The following is an 18,831-nucleotide window of genomic DNA, read 5'->3' on the forward strand; positions in this document are numbered from 1 at the left end:
GCCTGGCCTGTGTTTGCCAAGCACCCCCTACAGTTCCTGTCCTGGTGCCGGGGTCTCAAGCAGCACCTACCTGGTAGAGTCCAAAGTCCAGGGTGAGGGTGATGACGTAGCGCGAGTCTCGCCCACTGCGGACGTCCCGCAGCTCCAGCTGGAGGTCGTGCCATTTCCCATCACTGAGCTGCAGCTGGTCCAGGAGGAGGCTGGTGCTGCGCCCGGACCCCCTGCTCACCATGAAGGAGAGCAGACCCCCAGCCAGCTGCAGAGAGGCAACCAGCAACGCCAGCAGTAAGCAAAGACGGTGCCAACTCTGTCTGCTTCCTGCCTATCCCCTATCCAAGAAAACCCAGCCCTCTAAATGTCTCTCCCCACAATCACACTCTGCTTGGGATGGAGCCAGCAGGGAGAGCAGTGTCCCCCTGCTCTCCTGGGGCAGACAGCAACAGAGGCTGAGGCTGTGTCCCTACCTGGCAGAGCAGGGTGGTGTACTGGCCTGCATGGGCCTGCAGAAGCACCCCATCCATCTGGCGTGTCCGAAACGCCAGCCCCAGGTACCACGGCACTGAGATCTTCACATCTGTCTTGAAGTCCCAGGTCAGGACACTATTGCCCTGGAAATAGTGGGCATGGTGCATGGCTGGAAAGGAAAGTGGAGGTGAGGAGAAGGGACAGGCACTTCACAGGGAGCACTAGGTGCAGGGACAACAGAGTTAGTTCAGCTCACACAGATCCCTTACTCTGCTTCCACAGCAACCCCAGCACAACCTTGCACATACCCACCCTGCCTGTGCCCAGCAGTGCCCGCTCACTCACGGTGGTGGCAATCTTTGCCCCCGAAGCCAACAGGACAGAGGCAGGAGTAGGTTCCCCAGCTGACAGAGCAAGTGCCACCGTTCTTGCAGGGGTTGGAGTCGCAGAACGTGTGCTTGGCGTGACAGCCTAGAGATAGCAAAGTCACCTGTATCAGCATTAACCCGCTCACCACCTCCCCCTAGCCCACATGGAAAGGGGGAGAGCCTGCCAGCCTTTTCCCTGGTTGCCAAAGGGGTAAACCCAGACTCTTAGTCTCTCCACACAGGCCCTGTGTGCTCAGTGATGAGGGTCAAGGCTGTCACTACTCCTTACGCCAGAATCAAGACAGTGTAGAGTTGAGCTGACTATCTAGCATCTCCCAGACAGGCCAGCTCTGCAGGCTCTGCACTTGGGATCAGGGGACATTCCCAGAATATTAGTTGAGGTGGGCATTGGCTCATTTAGGAGGATCTGGAAGGCCCATTCCCCAGTGGGAAGCTGCTCAGCTCCAGCTGTGCTGCCACGATGCTGCTACAGCCCAGCAGTGCTGCTGCCTGAGCAATTCCCAGGGCAGGGGCTGGCAGGAGCAGACAGAGGCACTGGCACCTGCAGTGGTTCCGTTGTTGGCGATGTAGGAGGCCAGGTCGATGCGTTTGCTGTCAATATACAGGTCTCTCATGCATCCCACAAAGTCACGGTGAGTGATGGGGAAGTTTTCCGGAAGGTTGGGGACCCCTCCAAGGAGTAAGGGACCTGTGAGATCCAGGGACCTACAGGAACAGAAGCCCAGGGCGTTAGGAGCTACAGCACCTCAGGCTGGCCCAGCCAGCTCCCCAGTGTACGGGGCGGGGAAGCAGACATCCTCGGGAACAGGCACACACAGCCAAGGTCCCAGATGTGAAGAGTTGGCTCCTTAGGGGACCTCTCCCCACCACAGCAGTGCCCATCAGTCTCCAAGGAACTCACTTCTTCGAGCTGGTCTGCACACCTTCTGCAGCACAGGAGTAGTTCCCAATCTCGCTGCCGAACTGCAGGGCCACCGAGGCATCGCATTCATCTATTGTCAGGATGGCCACCTTGTCCTTGGAGGGGCCCTGCACTACCCCCAGGGTGCTGACCTTGGGCTGAAAGTAAATGCAGGGCGTCAGCAGCACGTGTGCCCCAGACCCAAGCACTCAAGGGTTCACACAACAGCGAGGAAAGGCCTGAGCATGACTCAGGCACCGCTGCACTGCTGGAGGTTTGAGCAATGCAGGGGGGACACCTCTGGCTGAGCCCAGCAAGCAGCACCAGAGAGGGGCATGGGCAAGGACACTGCATGGAGAGCATTCCTGCAGCCTCCAAGTGCTGTCCTGAGTGTCAATGTCCCCCTGCACCTGGCTGCCTGTTCCACTGAATCCATCCCTAAAGGGCTGAAAACCACCTCTACCTTCTCTCCACAGCCTCCCTCAGAGAACAGGAGAGCCAGAGCCACTCACTGGTGGTAAGAGAGAACCAAACGTACCTTGTTGTAGTAGCGGAGCTGCAGCGTGTGCCACTGCCCATCACTCACACCCCCTGGCAGGTAGGGGCTCACCACTGTGCTGGACTCTCCTGAGGAGACAGGGATGATGGCAGGCTGAGGGAAGCTGGACAGCCCTCAGATGTGCCTGCCCTTCCTGAGGCACCAAGCCCACCGTGCTGCCCATGGCCTTGTGAAGTTTGTGGTAACATAACGGGCCAGAACAGCAGCAGAGACCCCAAAAGGGTTTGTCCTGGTTTGTGCTCACAAAGCACTGCTGCACTTGCACTCCTGAGCCCAGGGAGGGTCCTGAGATACACACCCATCCCCTGTGTTATCCAGTGATGCTCACCAACACCTCTCACCCCTGCCTCCCTGAGCATGAGCTCCATCCAGGGTAGCACTCTGCTCTCCCCACTCAGCACAGGCCTTCTCACAGCTCCCGTGACACCAATCCCACAAGAGGCAGGGCTGAGCATACCTGTGGAGTATTTCAGCTGGACCTGCCCCTGGATGATCTCCACTGCCAGGAAGTCATGCCTCTCGTTCAGGCGCCCATTGTAGAGCAGGAGGCCACTGGGCTCCACAGTGCTGAACCTGGGGCAAGGGAGGAAGCAGGAAGGCAGAGTGTGTGCAAGGAGCACGTGGAGATCCCCGCTCTCCTGTGGTATGCACCAGCATCCCAGCACAGGGACACTGAGACCTGAGCAGGGAGGCAGTGAGCTGGCAACATGGAAAGTCTGAGGCACTGAAGGGAGGGATGAGTTGATGCCAGGGCAGATTCAGAGCCCTTTGGTCAAAGGTGCCACGGCAGCCCCACGGGGAAGCAAAGCCAGTAACACACAAGTCTGGAGACCATCAGCCAGCCCCTATATTGGCCCAGTGTGCACAAGAGCCACCAGAGCAGGGCCAGGTGAACCGGGGACACTGGTGTCCAGCAGAGGAAGGAGAGCACTCACGAGAGGGCCAGGGTGAAGTGGAAGCGCTGGCGCAGGCCCCGGAACATGACGAAGGATCGCGGTGGGAAGGAGCGCGTGGACACCTCGCAGAAGGGCATCTCGAAGCCGCCCGCCGGGCACTGGCAGCGGAAGCCCCCGTCGGCAGCGTTGGTGCAGGTGCCACCATTGCGGCACACGCCGGGCACACACCGCCCCGAGCGGCTGTCCACTTCACAGTTCTCACCTGGGGGAGCAAGGAAAGAGCCTTGGGACACGGGCGCAGTGGCCACTCATCCTTGTCCCGGGAGTGCAGACCTCAGTCAGGTTTGGGGCAGGGCAGCCAAGGGACAGGACTCTGTGGAGCAGCTGGGGGCCAACAAAGGATACGACAACCCAAGTGTCACCCAGGTGTTCCCCACAGTAGCAGTTCCCCACAGGTAGCCAGTGAGTGAGCTACCACTGCCAGCCCTGCAGCACAAGCCACTGGGCTGGATGTGATGCCAGCTCTGACTTTAGGGGCAAGTTGGATCCAGTATGGCATGGGAATGGGACAGCAGGCGCTGGGTTGCACAGTCCTAAGGATGAAGAGGCAAGGACAAGCCAAGGAAGTCATGGTAATGGAGAAAGTACTTCCTTGGTCCCTGCCACCACACAGGCCTGGGAAGGCATCATAGTTCTGTCTCTGGGGTATGGGGACAGCCCAGTGCCACTGAGCTCCCTTGCCAGGTGCCTCCGAACCCTGTGTGCAGGCTCTGACATAAGGAGCAAAAGCCAAGTGGAAACCAGTCAAATGAGGGACAGCAAATATCCTTGCACCTTGCTGCCATGGGTAACAGGGATGCCTCATGCCAGCTCAGCAGTGCAAGTGCAGGGGGTCCAGCCAGCCCCTTTTCCCATGCTATCCCCATAGCACACTCAGCTGCAGTCCTACAACCCCAGCACTGCTCCCACTACTTGCTCTGTGGCACGCAAGGAGGATGAGGAGAAAGCATGAAGTGACAGGGAAATGAGCTCATTAACCCTTCTGCTAATGGCTGTTCACGCTTCAAATGCTAGGGGTTAATTACCACTGACTCTGCTTATCTCACCAGGAGCCACCAACAGGAGAGCAGCTCTGAGGCAGCCATCTGCTGCTCCGCTCCCTCCCAGCAGCAAGGGCAAGGCAGGGGATCCCTCCTCAGTAGCCACAGACCACCTCCCCTTTCCCACAGTTGCCAGACATGGGTCTCCACAGCCTGCTGGTGACTTGTGGCAACAAGACACTGGCTGGACTGGAAATTTGTCCCCCACAGCTAGCACCAGATCTGCCTGGATCGGATCCTACCTGGTTGGGCAGCAAGGTCCAGCCTCCCCTTCTGTTCTGGGTGGGCAGCAGCTTACCCATTGCACATGGGGCCAGTGTGGGCTCCACACCTCTGCCAGACCAGCTGAAGCACAGGCAGACACCAGCAGCTCAGATAGCCCCAGAGCCTGCTAGCATGGAGGATGGCCAAGAAGCCTCCTGTGCCCCAGCCTAACACAGTCCAGCTTAGTCCTCCTGCTCTGTGAAAAAGGCTCCCCAAGAGCCTTTCATGCCACCTCCCAACAAGACAGATTTCTATGGCAACCTCAGCCCTGCACATCCAGCACCATGGAAACACGGAGAGCTGGGCTCCGACACTCGCTGCCCTCCTGCGAAGAGCACCCTGCCACGGTGACAGCAATGCCAAGGGACCTGCCCACCTGTCCCCCCACAGTCCCCCAGCTCAGCACTCACCGCTGAAGTGCTGGCGGCAAACGCAGGTGTATCCCCCCTCCTTGTGGGTGCAGATCCCGCCATTCAGGCAGGGGTTGGAGTAGCAGAGGTTGATCTCCGTCTCACAGTAGTCCCCAGTGAAGCCCTGCGGGCAGCGGCACCGCAGGCCAGTGATGGGGTGGATGGGCCTGAAGAGGGTGGAGGGGGAGGCGATGAAGGGGGCCGAGCTGTCAAACTTGAGGACGGAGATGCACTTCATGTAGTTCTGGCAGGGCTCCCGCAGGCAGACGTTGTCGTCGAAGGGCAGCACCTCCAGCATGGAGGCGCCCGTCAGCACCATGCGCTTCATGTACAGCTGCTCCTGCAGCTCCTCCGAGCTGAAGTAGCGCCCGCCCCGCGGCGCCAGGGCCGAGAAGCTGACGTTGAGCACCGTGCCGCCCACGTCCGTGTCGTTCTGTATGTTGAAGATGAAGATGTCCTCCTTGGGCGTCGCAAGCACGGTGGCCACCCCTTCCAGGAAGGTGGACAGCAGCGGGGAGAGGAACCGCTCCTGCCACATGTTCTCCAGCCGCACTGTAATGCTGTTGGCCAACATGTCCTCCGTGATGATGATCACCCGCAGGACGCACTGGGCCGTCACACTGTGGATCCCATCTGTTGGAGGGAACAGGGACACACTGCAGGTTTCTGCCGCTTGGAGGGTTTCCTCCCTCCCTCCCCAGAGCAGAGACCTGCACCCCAGTGTGGCCCTCGACAGGTCTGAGTCCTCGGTTAAGGAAGCCTGGAGCCACAGCCCCAGAGGCCAGCAGGGTGCCACCTGGGCTGGAGGGGGAGTGGCTGGTGTGGCTGCACCTTCTCCCTCCCATCAGCCTCTCCACTGAGAGAACTCTCAGGTTTTCTCCCTGTCCTGAATCTCGGCAGCAAACTGAGCTCTGAGGAACAAAGGTGCTCAGGAACAGAAGGAAGTCCCAGCAGGAGGTTTGGCAAACACAGAAGCCGATGCCAGGGCCCGGGGTGTTTTGCTTCCCTGCTGTGCCCTGTCTGCCTCCCCCACACTGCCTTTCCCTGCGCTCTGCTCTGCTCTCCTCCTTCCGTTTCCTTCTTCTCTCCTCCAGGCTCTCCCAGGCTTTTGTGCTGGTCTCCCTGCTTCCCCCCTTCCCACCATCTGCTCCGCATCTCTTCCTCCCTCGGTCCATCTCCGGTTTGTTTAATTCCCTTTAATCTCTATTTTCCTTGGAAACAAACTCCCTCCCTTTGGGACCCCGCGATCTCCCAGGCAGGAGCACAGGAGCATACAGACACTGGGGCGTGCCCGCCTGCTCTCTCCCAGGACCTTGGCCAGCAGCAGCAGCTCACCCGCCCCACATCAGGTGCACTCACAGGCAGCAGCTCAGGCTGCAGGGGCACAGGCAACACAGCACAGCTCAAAGCTCCCACCCCAGCAGTTCTGCGATCAGGGGCACCTGTCTCACCCCACCTACCCAGCTCCCAGTAACCCAACAGATCCTGCTACCTTGGAGGGTCATATGTCCCCCCCACCAGGCCACCCTGGACACCTCTGCTAGAAGCTTTTGCCAGACACACAGCAGGGAGAAGCCTGTCTGCTGCCCCCAGGATGCCTCCTTTCTCCTGTTCTGCTTCTTCTGGGCCCTCTAGCCCCAGCACAGGCTCTGGCAGGCAGAGCCAGCCTTCAGCATAGCAAAGCAAGGACCACACCAACATCTGTGGCCCCAGAAATGTTCAATGAGGCTCATCAGGAACCTCTCTGCTCCTGAAATGAGGCAATCCATCTTCCAGCCCATTGACAGCAGCCCAAAGCTGGTGCCCCATGGGCATCAGCAGCACATAGCTGTCACCTGTTGTTCCCATCTCCCCCCCCACATCCACCTGAGAGCCCTAAACCCCCACATTTCCTTGGAAACCTGGCTCTCCATCATCATACCAAGACAACACTCACACTCACATCTCAATAGTGACTACCAGGACTAATCCTGGATCCCAAGCCTTGCTGCAACATCCCCTATGTGCTTCACCTCCTCCAACCCAGCACATGGAGGCACAAAAGGCAGCAGGTTTCCTGGCACCCTGGTCAGCCCCAGTCCCAACAAGGACCAGGAGTGCAAATGCCAGCCACCCGTTCCCCCATCCATGCCCCAGCTCCAAGCCTCATGAGCAAAGGTGCCTTTACTGTTCCCCTCTTCCAACGGCTGCTGTGCTGCAAAGCCTTTTGATTTCCCTCAGCCCTGTTTGAAGTTTGCAGCGCAGGAGGATTTAAAGATTGTAACGTCTCCTTTTCTTCCCGCCTCTCTCTTCTGCTCTTCAGAAGGTGAAAGCTTTCTGGCGACCCTGCAAATTCCCACGCAAGCACCAGCCTGCACACCGGGACTGCTGCTCTGGAGATAAGGCTCGCTCCAGGCTGGGGGAGCAGCGTGCCAGTGCAGTCACCCAGGAGCTAATCTCCTGCAGGAAAGGGGGGGTTGCTTCTCTCTGAAATCAAACTGCTCCCACCCCACATAGAAGCAAGGTGAGAAACCACCCCTTCGTGTGACACCCTGCCAGCTCTGACATGGAGGGCAGCACAAGCAGCAGTTACTAAATGGCTCTGTCTGGCACCTGGCTGGACATGCCAGCAGATTTAGACCTGCCTGGGCTCAGGGCAAGGAGCTGGCATCATCACCTGCATCCCCAAGGCACCTTCTCTTTGCAAGAGGCTCATGGGGTGCCAAGATCACCCAGACCTTGAGGGGCAGAAGTGAGAGGAAAGCCACAAGCCCGACTCAGTGGCTTTTGGCATAAGATGCTCCCCAACCCACCATCAGCCTGGTGTCCCTCCCTGAGGGGCCACTTGATGTTGGAGCACCCCAGGATGCCACCACTTTTTCACCAGCTTCCTTCTCAGCACACAGCTGGGTCATGTCCCAGCTCCCCCTCCTCTCCCTTTGTCCCCTCCTCACAGTTTGCTTCTCTGGCCAAGGCAAGGGTGAGCTCAGCCCAAGCCCAGCTCCCTTCCCCCTCCTCTCTTTGGCTCATAGTTCACCCGGAAGCAGCCATGAGGCCCTGGGGACAGCTCTCTCTCTCCCCAAGGGCTGCTCAGTGCCCAGACATCTGCCTGATTTATGGCTGTTATTAGGCCTTGGCTGACACGATGCCGAGTCCTGGGGCAGGCCAGGGGCTAGCAATGCCTCCCAGGAGCAAGGAGGCTGTGCCTGGAGAAGAAGGTGGCCTGCAGGGTGCCTGATGCCTTTGGCATTGCCCAGCCCATGGTAGGAAAGCCAAGCACCCCCTTCCCATTTCCCCACAGCAATGTGGAGCTGGAGCCAGCTCCAGCCCCACAGCCCTCCTCAGTAAGCTCCCCATAACACACTGTCCCACCTCAGCATCACACCCAGGGCTGCCTCCAACCTCAGCTCCGTGCAAGGAGAAGCAGATGGTTAAGAGAATGACCCGCTGCAAATGGGGAAAGCAAAAAAAAAGGCAACCAGAAGAAAGCCCAAAGCTGGCTGGAGGCGCTGACCCCCCATGGGAGGCATTTTAATCACAAATGCTCAGCCTTTCTGATTAAATCCTATGGCTGGAGAGCTGGTGCCTGGTGAATATTCATGCAGCAGAGTGAGGAGTCCCAGAAACATGGCTACAGGGAATGGAGCAGGGAAAAGGGACAAGGGGCTCTAACCCCCCGTGCTGGGCAGCATGGTGTTTGCACTTCCAAGACTGACAATTAGCAGCTTCAAAAGCACCAAAGCTAAAGAAAGAAGAGCTCTGTCTGGAGAGCAGGATGGACAGCAGACTCCTCCTGGGAAGCTGCACTGTCAGTCTGGGAATGGACATCTAGGCTTGTACTAGAAACCTTTTGCAGGGAGCAGGTCTGCCAACCGCTGCCAACCACTGCCCTCCTGGGTCTGCCAGAGTGAGAGCCCATCTCTCCTGTTCCTTTGTGCTGCCAGTGGCTCCCTGGATCCCTGGGCAACATCTCAGCCTGCTGTGTGGCATGAGGCATGGACTCCAGCCAACACTCCCACTCCAAGAGCCACCGAGTCACTAGCAGAGGTTCCTCTTCCCCTACAGCAAATGGTTGGGCCTTCAACCTCTCAGGAAGCTCTAGGGATTGGGAAGAAGGCAGCTCAGCTCAAACAACCTCCCTGATCCTGTCCCTCACTTATGGGGACCAGAAGCTCACAAATAGGCTCCAGTGTATCACTGCCTGTCCTGTTCTGAGTGGCAGAGACAGTGTCCAAGAGAGCGAAAGCCACCACTCTGCCTGCAGTGGCCACCCTAGGGACAGTGAGGGTGTTCTGGGGACAGACAGGGTGGCTTTCACGTTTGCAGCTGAGGAGCAGTAAAACATGTCCAAAGGGAGAAGTCAGGAAAGAAGGAGATGAGTATGGGTATGGTGAACATTCCTCACCACTGCTGAAGGGCTTTGGCAGACCTTTCAACATTTTGATGATACTTTACCAGTTAAGAGATCTTGGAAATAAATCAGGCTCCCGTCACCCAGCACAGAGGAAGGACGTCACTGTCCCACAGCTGAGCCTCCACCCTTGCCACCAGGCCCAGAGAAACTAGTCTGAAATGGTTCAAAGTCAACATGATGTCAGTCTCCTACACTGTCCTGATTTCACACAGTAGTGCTGGCCCCTCCACCCTGCTGTCCTGCATCCTCAGCGGTCAAGAGCAGATTTTAGCAGCCATAGGTGTCCACACACCTGTGAGAAGCTGGGGTCAGTTTTGGGGCTGTCAGTCCCACTGAAAAGGCACTGGTTTGTGATGGCCCAAGTCTTCTCTGTCTCCTACAAGGGACTGAGCTAAGGATACACACAGTTTGTAGGCAGGCAGGCAGAAGGGCCCCTTGCCCTGTGTTTTAGGGGGATCCAGCCTCCCCCAAAGGGGTGATAAAGCTCACAGGCAGGCAAAGAAGCCACTCCCTCCTTGGATGCTGACCTTGGGGTACCCACCTAGGTGCTACTGCTGCCTTCCAGCAGCAGGAAGGTGCTCCGACATGGTGCTGTGCCCGGGGCAAACAATGCAGCCGGGTCTGAATGTCCTGGTTGCCAGCTCTGTAAACCCACCCTCTCTGCACGCAGCGACAGCGTGGGGCTGACAGAGCTGCCAGCTGGGCGGGGGGCTTCCAACAACAAAGACAGAAAAACCAAACCAGACTTCCACCTCCACAGCCAACACCAAAGCCAACAAAAGGCCCATTTTCCAGTGTCTCTCTTCCCTCCCCGAAACGGCTCTTCCCCTTCCATCTTCCCCCTTCCTTCATGAGCACACCTCTCCCATTCTCCCTTCCCACTGGAAGATGACGACATTCTAATTGCAAGGGCCCCCTTGCCGCGAGGCGGCTCGATACAGGACTTGGGGATGTGATTGTCTCCTGCCTTTGTGCAGGGTTAAGTGTGTGAGGAGGCAGGGCTTGCATAAACACACTGGGGCAGAAGCTGGAAAGGTCAAAACCACCCCCCATCTCCAGTGACGGGCGTGTGTGCGCCTGCACCCGCTCTCGGCCAGCCCTGCGGCTACAATTAGCCCCCACAGAGCCCCAGCCCACCGCTCGGCTGGTGCTGCCCATACAGGATTGCCTTGAACAGGTCTCCTCTTAAAGCCCTCGCTCCATCTTTTGAAAAAGATCCTCCTCTCACTGAATAAGCCGGATAGAGAGAGGTAAAGGGGAGGGCACCTGGTAGCCGATGGTCGGGGGAGCATCATGATTTAGCGTACGGCTCCCCAGGCACTCTTGGCAACTCGGTGCTTGGCCCCTCAGGAGAGGGCTGTTGCCCTCCCTCCCCCAGAGCCACTCCACGGTTCAGCGATGGACAGACGCCTCCATTTCCAATCACACATCCGCCAGCAAAGAAAGGCTGATGGTGAAGGCAAACGTCAGACTCTGGGAGCTCCAGGTCCAAACCCCACTTGCTGACGGGCAAGGCCCTAGGTCCATCTTTGCCCTGTCCTCAGCCGGGCTAGAGGGGACCCCAACACTCCGCAAAGCCATCCCGGCAGCTACCACTAGCATTTGCATTTGGATACTCTGACAACACACACTAGGCAAGAGTTCCGAGCACTGTGCTCAGGTTTGTCACAGCTGTCCCTGGCAACAATAAGTTGGCCACAGAAAGGTAGTACCAGGCTTTAGAAGTGCAGGTGTTGGCAGGTGCCACAGCCAGAATCGAGACTGAACCATTTGCTACCAGCAGATGGGTATTTTTAAGAGGGTTCCCTTCACACTGAGTTCAATCCCTCTCTCCCACACAAAGTCGGAGGAGCACTCAGTCCCAGCAGGGAGAAGAACCACCCAGGCTTGGGAGCAAAGCAGTGCACCAGTCCCTGGGCCAGCAGCTTGGCCTTCCTGGGAACTATCTGCCTGCCTGGCCAGCAACCTATGGCACACAACACAGCCTGGCTGGCCACAGCACCTCCAAAAGTGCCTCACTCACAGCTACAAGCAATCCCCGCACCTGAGTAATGATGCTTTGTTCTTGCAGACCATCTCCAGCCTCAGCCCCTTTACAGAGCACTCCCCAGCACCTTGCCTCCAACTCCCACCCTTCCCACCACTCCAGTAGTATTCCCTGACTAGAAGGGACTCCCAATCCAAATCTTGTTGCTAGTCCCCAACCCGTCCCTGACACAGAATGGGGTCCCCAAGGGGGACTGCGTGGAGCTCCCCCTAGGTACTGCATTGAAGGTTTAATGATTTTTCACTCCCTACCTGTGACAGTCACCAGCATGGAGGCCACAAGTGGACGGTTGTTATCCAGCTTACGGCTCAGCCTCAGCTCCCCGCTCGATTGATTTACAATCAACAAGTGCAGTTCATTTCCCCGCTCAAAGGTGTAGAAGAGGCGGTCAGATGCATCTGGGTCATACGCTGGGACCTTCCCTATGATCCCTGAGGGGAAGGTGTTGGACTTATTGGACACGTAGTTATTGAACAGGATTTGGAAGTTCTTGAGAACAGGGCTGTTGTCGTTCTGGTCAATGAGTTTGATGTGGACTGTGGCTCTGCTGACCAGAGGGGCAGAGGTGGCCTGCACTACAATCACGTACTCAGGTTTTGTCTCATAATCCAAGTCTATCAAGGCTGTGAGCTCCCCAGAAAAGATGTCCATCTGGAATATCTCGGGGATGTTGCCCTCTACAATTTGGTACATGATCTGGGCGTTGGGTCCCTCATCTGGGTCAACAGCTGTGATTTGGGCCACCACAGAGCCTACGATGCTGTTCTCCTTTACCAAGACCTCAAACTCTTCAGCAGGAAAGACGGGGGCATTGTCATTCACATCCTGAATGGTGACCTGGATGTGGACAGGAGTTCGCTGAGGAGGGATGCCCCTGTCCACAGCATACGCAGTCAGTTCGTAGACGGGAACGTTCTCTCGGTCCAGCCTGCGGACGGTGCGAATGATCCCCGAGGTGGGCTCTATCGTGAAGTCTCCATCTCCATCCTCCCCATTCTGGAAGGTGTACTGCACTCGCCCGTTGGTGTGAGCATCCCGGTCAGTGGCAGAGATCTGGAGCACGCTGGTGAAGGGAGGAGCATCCTCAGAGATCACGCCCTGGTAATGAGGGTTGACGAACTGGGGGGCATTGTCATTAACGTCATTCACCATGATTTCAACATACGTGGTGTCCGCTTTCTGGGGGATCCCATTGTCCTTGGCAGTGATAGCCAATGTGTACGTGACCTGGTCCTCATAGTCCAGTTCTGCCTGGAGAGTGATGGCCCCAGAGTCTGGATCAATGCGAAACTGAGGGACGTTGTCTTCCAGGTAGTACGTGATGCGGGCGTTTTCCCCCACGTCATCATCTGTGGCGCTGATCACCACCACGGTGCTGCCCACAGGCCGGTCCTCGTTGATGCTCACAGAGTAGTGGGCACTCTGGAACACAGGCCGGTGGGTGTTGGCATCGGTGATATTGATGTGAACGTGGCAGTTGTCACGCAGGGTGCGATCAGAGGCTGTCACGGTGAGCACGTAGCGCCTCTCCTGCTTGTAGTCCAGCGGTAGAGACAGAGTGATGAGCCCTATCCCACCTTGGGTGCTGATGGAGAAGCGGTTCCTCGTGTTGCCTCCCGTGATCTGGTAGGTGATGGCACTGTTCACATCCCGGTCGATTGCTGTGACGCTGAGGACGCTGGTTCCCACAGCTGCATCCTCGTTCAGGCGGATGAAGTACTCCTTCTGGGTAAACTCGGGGCGGTTGTCATTGACATCCATGACAGTGATGGTGACGCTGGCCGAGGCGGATAAAGACGGAGAGCCATGGTCACGAGCCTCTACTCCAAAAAAATAGTGCTCGACTGACTCCCGGTCCAAGGGCCCACTGACCGTGATCCACCCTGTGGCACTGTTCACCACAAAGGGTGTGTCAGCAGAGACCCCCGTCAGTTTGTACTCCAGGCGTGAGTTCTCCCCGTAGTCAGCATCCACGGCCTGGATGTGGATGACAGAGTGGCCGAGGGGAGCATTCTCCAGGACAGAGATTTGAAAAGGGGTGCTGACAAAAATGGGAGCATGGTCATTGATGTCCACCACCTGGATACTGGCCATGCCAGTGTTGTTAGAAAGGGGAGGACGCCCCGCGTCCTGTGCCCGGATCCTCAGGGCATACTCCCGCTCCACCTCAAAATCCAGCGGGGCCACCACCTGTATCTCCCCAGTGACACTGTCGATGGAGAACTGGCCCCGGCTGTTCCCACTGATAATGTTGTAGTGTACCAGTGCGTTGTTGTCCTTGTCCAGGTCCGTGGCGGTGACGCGCAGGATCTCAGTGTGGGGCCGTATATCCTCTCTCACTTGGACAATGTAGCGCTTCTCACTGAACTGAGGGATGTTGTCGTTCTCATCAAGGACTGTGATGTAGACCTTGACTGTGGCAGAGCGGGGCCCCGGTTCCCTTCCCTGGTCGTTGGCTTCCACCACAAGTGAGTACCTCTCCATCTTCTCCCTGTCCACAGGCCCGCTGGTGGTGATGAGGCCGGAGCGGGGGTCAATCTCAAAGACATCATGGGCAGCCCGTTCATTGACAAAGCGGTAGCGGATGTTGGCGTTGGGCGGGGAATCGACGTCCGTGGCCCGCAGCTGCAGGATGGGGTATCCCTCCTCCACGTTCTCCCGGATGGTCTCCCGATACTCGCCCTGCTCGAAGACGGGGTCGTGGTCGTTGCGGTCGGCCACGGCGATGGCCACCATGGTGGTGGCGGAGAGCCGGGGCACCCCGTGGTCGGTGGCCGTCACTCGGAAGTAGTGCAGGTCCATGCTCTCGCGGTCCAGGGCCTGGGTGGTGGAGATGAGCCCGTCCCGCGGGTCGATGCTGAAGAGCTCCCGCGAGCGGCTGTTCATCAGCGCGTCCATGGAGTACACCAGCCGCCCCGCCTCGCCCCCGTCGGGGTCCTGGGCCGCCACTGCACTACCGCCGTCCCCGCCGGCTGGTTCTCCGCCACCTCACCTGGTAGTTGTACTGGGGAACAGCGGGTGGCGGTTCGGGGCTGCGCGCCGGCTCCGCCGCCCCGAGCCCGGGCCGGGGACAAGGGCAGCGGGCGCCGCGGACGGCCGCGGGGCGGGCCAGCGCGGCGGGACCGGCGCGGGGCAGCCCCGGGGCGCGGCCGCCGCCCGGCACGGCACGGCGGAGGGGCTGCCCCCGGGGGCCGGCGGCCCCAGCGGCGGTGCGGCGGCCCCCAGCCCGGGGGAACAAAGGGAGCAGCAGCAGCGGCAGTAGCCACCAGCAGCAGCCCGGTGGTGGCGGCGGCGGCAGCAGCAGCAGCGGCGGCGGCTCGGGGCAGCCACCCGCTCCTCCGCCGCCGCCATGGTGCCTCGCGGCGGCCGCCGCCCGGCCCGGGCGCACGGCGGTGGGCTCGGCGCCGCCCCCGCTCAGCGCCGACGCCGCCCCCCGCCCGCCGCCGCCGCCGCTGCCGGGGGAGGCGGTGGCTCCTCCCGCAGCCCAACATGGCTCCCGCCGCCCCGCCCCGCCGCGCCCCGCCCGCCCCTGCCCGCCCGCGCCGCCATCTTGGCGAGGGACAGCGGGCGGCGGCGGCTCCGCGGCCTGGGGCTGCGCTCGCGCCCGGGACACCCGGGGGACACCCGGGCACCGTGCGGGGACACCGGGCACCTTGCGGGGACACCGGGCACCGGGCGGGACACCGGGCACGGGCGGGGACACGGGCACCGTGCGGGGACACCCGGGCACCGGGCGGGGACACCGGGCACCGGGCGGGGACTCGTGCCTGCCGGTGCCAGCCTGCCCCTGCCCGCCCTGCAGCGAGGTGTGAGCCCGCGGTGCCGGGCACGGCCTGTGGCGGGGGGCTGACACCGGCCAGCCCCGGGCGATGGGCTCCCGGAGCTTCCCTACCAAAAGCGCAGGGCCCGTGAACACCGACACCGTGACATGACACAGCACACACCTGCTGACCCCGCCGACCCGCTGCTGCGGCGCTGCCCCTGCACCAGCACGGTCCTTGTGCCGCCACCAGCGCCCCCAGGGCCAGGCTGCTCCCCCAGGGTGGCGCGGGTTTAGCTGTTCCACTCCTTTTCCCAACGCGGACCTCAACCGCCACCAGGTGAAGCATCAGCACCAGCGAGAAAGTCGCACGTTTTTCTTCCTGCATCCGTGATTAAAAAAAAAAAAAAAAAAAAAAAGCCAAATGTAACCAACATTTTTCCAAGGAGAGTTCAGTTTGGAGCCCTTGCACCAGGGTGGGTCATTAGCTCATCAGCCTCATAACTTAGCTGTTGGTTTGATCTCAATCAACTAATATCGCAGCCTAATCCACTGGAGCTTGTAATAGGTTTAGGAATAGCAGGGGTTTAAGTCCTCATTAGCGTTCCATGCCACAGTGGGGGGACACCCTTGTACATGTCCTGTTGAAGGAGAGAGCACACTGGGGTGAACGCTAGGGAAGAAAAGAACTGTGTCAGGGAGGAAAATAGGGCAAATCTGGGAGATGGGGGGGAATTTAGGATGGGGTAGGGAAAGGCAGGGAGTACATGGGACACACAGTGCCTCTGTGCACATCCCAGCTCCAAGGGGGCTGCAAGAGCCCCCTGTGCCACTGTGCTGGATGGGCTCTGGTTTGAGGTAGGTAGGCTGGGGAGCAGCCCTTGTGCAGCCCCTGCATAGCTCCCCAAAAACCTCACAAACTAACAGCGAGATGGATTCAGACTGGGGAGATGGGGCTTCGCTGCTCAGCCATCACTCCCAGCACAGCAGGAGCCACGCCCACTCTCCAACAACTCTCCCATCCCGCAGGAAACCACACAAGGCTGTGCAAGGTCCCCCAGTCCCTTGGCAGAAATCCAAGTGGTGGCTTGAGAGCCACACACTGCTTTGGACAGCACAGGCCATCTGCACAGTGAGGAGGGGGTCAGAGGGATGTGCTGGCCCCAGGACACAGCAGGTCTGGGCACCTCGAGGGCGTCCAGCTGCCACTGCCATGCTGGTGCCCTCTGCTCCAGCTGCTGTAGCTGCAGCGCTGAATCCTGATGTCACCAGTGCCTTGCCTCTGCTGATGCCCCATGTTCCTGTGCTCCCCCCCCAACCACGAACACCACCAGCTCTTACCCAGCTTTGGTTCCACTGACAGTGACAGATGGTCCCCTAGAAATTATTGTTAATGTAGATGAGGGGGTGGGATGAGCACATGCTGCCCACTGATCGGGGGTTTGACAGCAAGCAGGCTTCCACTCCCAGGGTGGAAACTGAGCGAACACAACGTGGGGTCTGCAGCACACCCAACATGTCCCCAAATCACCCTGCATCATCCTCATGGCTGGTTGCTTTCCACCTGGGGCTGGTGTCTTCCAACACCATCACCCATGAAGAAGCCAAGGCCTGGCCATCACCTGGGCAGCCATGGGTGGGCAGGGCAGGCAGGGCTCTTCCTTACCCTAGAGCTTGTAGTGAGTATGGGTTTTAGGACCACTATGGGAAACAAGCAAGCCCTAAAGTGGTGGCCAACCCAGCTCAGCATGTGCTGAAAAGAAGTTCCCCTGGTGCTTACACAATGCTCAGGGCTGATAGTCCCTGGGAGTGGATTTCTAAGCCTCCAGAGACATTGGCATGTTAATTTATAAACTCCTGGGACTGGCATCTGCTGTGATTAACTCCTCAGCCACCACAAAACATCTCTGGCTTGACTGGTCCAGCACCAGCACTGATGGGGCTGAAGCCATGCCAGCTGTGCAGGTGCGGTGCACCAGATTTACATTCTCTGCTCCAGACCCCCAAGCACCCACCTGAGCCCTCCTGGTGCCATTAGGCTGATGCCAGAGCAGCCCCGGCCCCACACACAGCTCACCTGAGAAACCTCATCTAACAGAGGGCAGCACATCACCCGTGTGCAACAGGAACATGCTGGCTGGATCATCCATCACACCCCCTCAAACTGGAGATGTACCATCAAGAAACTGAATCAGGAGAGAGGCAATACTTTTTAAAAGTAATGAAGGCTTTCAAGTTTATTTGTTCTAATTGCCCAGCTGACAGCTGAGGGGAGGAAGAGAAAATTATCAGGGTATTACTGCCACAAAATAGTTGTAATTGAATCATTCCAGACAATAAAGCAGAAGCGCAAGTCACAGGCAACGCATCTCTCCCCCCACGCGAGCCCCCCAACTCCCTTCACTGTTGCACCACAATAAAAACACACCAATACACGGAGACAGTGCTCTAATAGCACCCTATTACAGCTAACAATCTCAAGTGTGTCACTTACATGGAGAGCAGGAACCGCTGAGCAGGCTGAGTTTACACACTGCAGTTCAATTTCCTGCAATGTGCAAAGGCCTTTCCTGGGCAGTGGGTACAGCTTTCCCCTGGGATCCCCACAGCGAGCTCCCCCCCAGCTCTTCCAGACCTTGCTGCAGTGGCAGCAGGGTGGTGGTGCAAATGTCATGCAGCTGTGCAGCTGGGACACAGGGTGAGTGACCCCAGGGACGGCAATGGCTCAGGGATACCGACAGGAGGCACCGGCTCTGCCAGTCCAGGCTCCTGGCAAGCACAGCCTTGGGTTCTGCTGCTGCTGGGTTTGCCTGGCACAGCAAAGCCTGGGCTGCGTCACCGAGGGCAAGTGCCAGAGGAACATCCCAGCACGGCAGCAGGGCACGGGCCAACAAGCCCCAGCAGCACTCAGAAACAAGCCAAGGTTGGCTGAGGGGGACATGCAACCATGCGCTGCACAGAGCAATGGGGCAGAGAGGAGCCACTGTAGGGGAGACACCACAGAGTGCTGGCAGCCCTTGTGTTGTGATTCTCCCCAGGTGTGCAGCTTGACACACTTCGAGGCCACACGCCTGGACACTTAGGAAACATGAGTCAAAGAGTCAGGAGCTGGGACGCAGCCCTGGCCCCATTTCTGCAGGCAGCTGTGCTTGATGCTGTCCTCATGTCTGGAGTGGCACAGCTTGCACCTGGCATTTACACCCCTACCCCTGGCCAGGGCTGAGCCCACTGCCTGGCTGGCTCCCTCAGCACACAGACCAGCTTCCCTGCTGCCAAGGCAGTGCTTTACCCAGCTCCCACTGCCCTCCCACCACACGCACCCCCGGCCATCCCAGGCACCCCCAAAGCTGCACACGCAGGGCTGAGGTTTGGGAGCAGACATCCGCAGCCAAAGCGATTCATTAGCACTTGATACAGACCATTAAACCCTTCCTGCCCGGGCTTGCTGCCTCGGCAGCTCCGCTGGGAGCCGGCTGAGGCTGTGCATGCCTTGCAGGGAGCGAACTGCTGAGTCCAGCTCTGCCAAACCCTTAATCTGGAGCAGCCACACTGGGCAGGCCCCCAGGAATGATGGCTGTGCCCCTACAGCAAGGGCTGCTGCCCTGCACCACTCCTTGTTGGCCAGCAACATGGCAGAAAAACACAAG

General features: G+C 58.9%; 1 protein-coding gene across 1 annotated transcript in view; it reads right to left on the bottom strand.

Moving 5' to 3' along the window:
• Positions 1-14,428, bottom strand: part of CELSR3 (cadherin EGF LAG seven-pass G-type receptor 3) — a 31,556-nt gene extending 17,128 nt beyond the window's left edge. The window contains 10 exon segments of the mRNA XM_029958238.1: positions 71-256; positions 465-634; positions 811-936; positions 1,396-1,559; positions 1,756-1,913; positions 2,294-2,382; positions 2,772-2,887; positions 3,250-3,472; positions 4,985-5,617; positions 11,676-14,428. Of these exon segments, the coding sequence (XP_029814098.1) occupies positions 71-256; positions 465-634; positions 811-936; positions 1,396-1,559; positions 1,756-1,913; positions 2,294-2,382; positions 2,772-2,887; positions 3,250-3,472; positions 4,985-5,617; positions 11,676-14,322 (4,512 nt within the window). The 5' untranslated portion in view covers positions 14,323-14,428.
• Between the last annotated feature and the right edge of the window lie 4,403 nt (positions 14,429-18,831).

This window comes from Manacus vitellinus, unplaced genomic scaffold (assembly GCF_001715985.3).
Source record: "Manacus vitellinus isolate BGI_N305 unplaced genomic scaffold, ASM171598v3 scaffold_14_pilon, whole genome shotgun sequence".
NCBI classification, from domain to species: domain Eukaryota; kingdom Metazoa; phylum Chordata; class Aves; order Passeriformes; family Pipridae; genus Manacus; species Manacus vitellinus.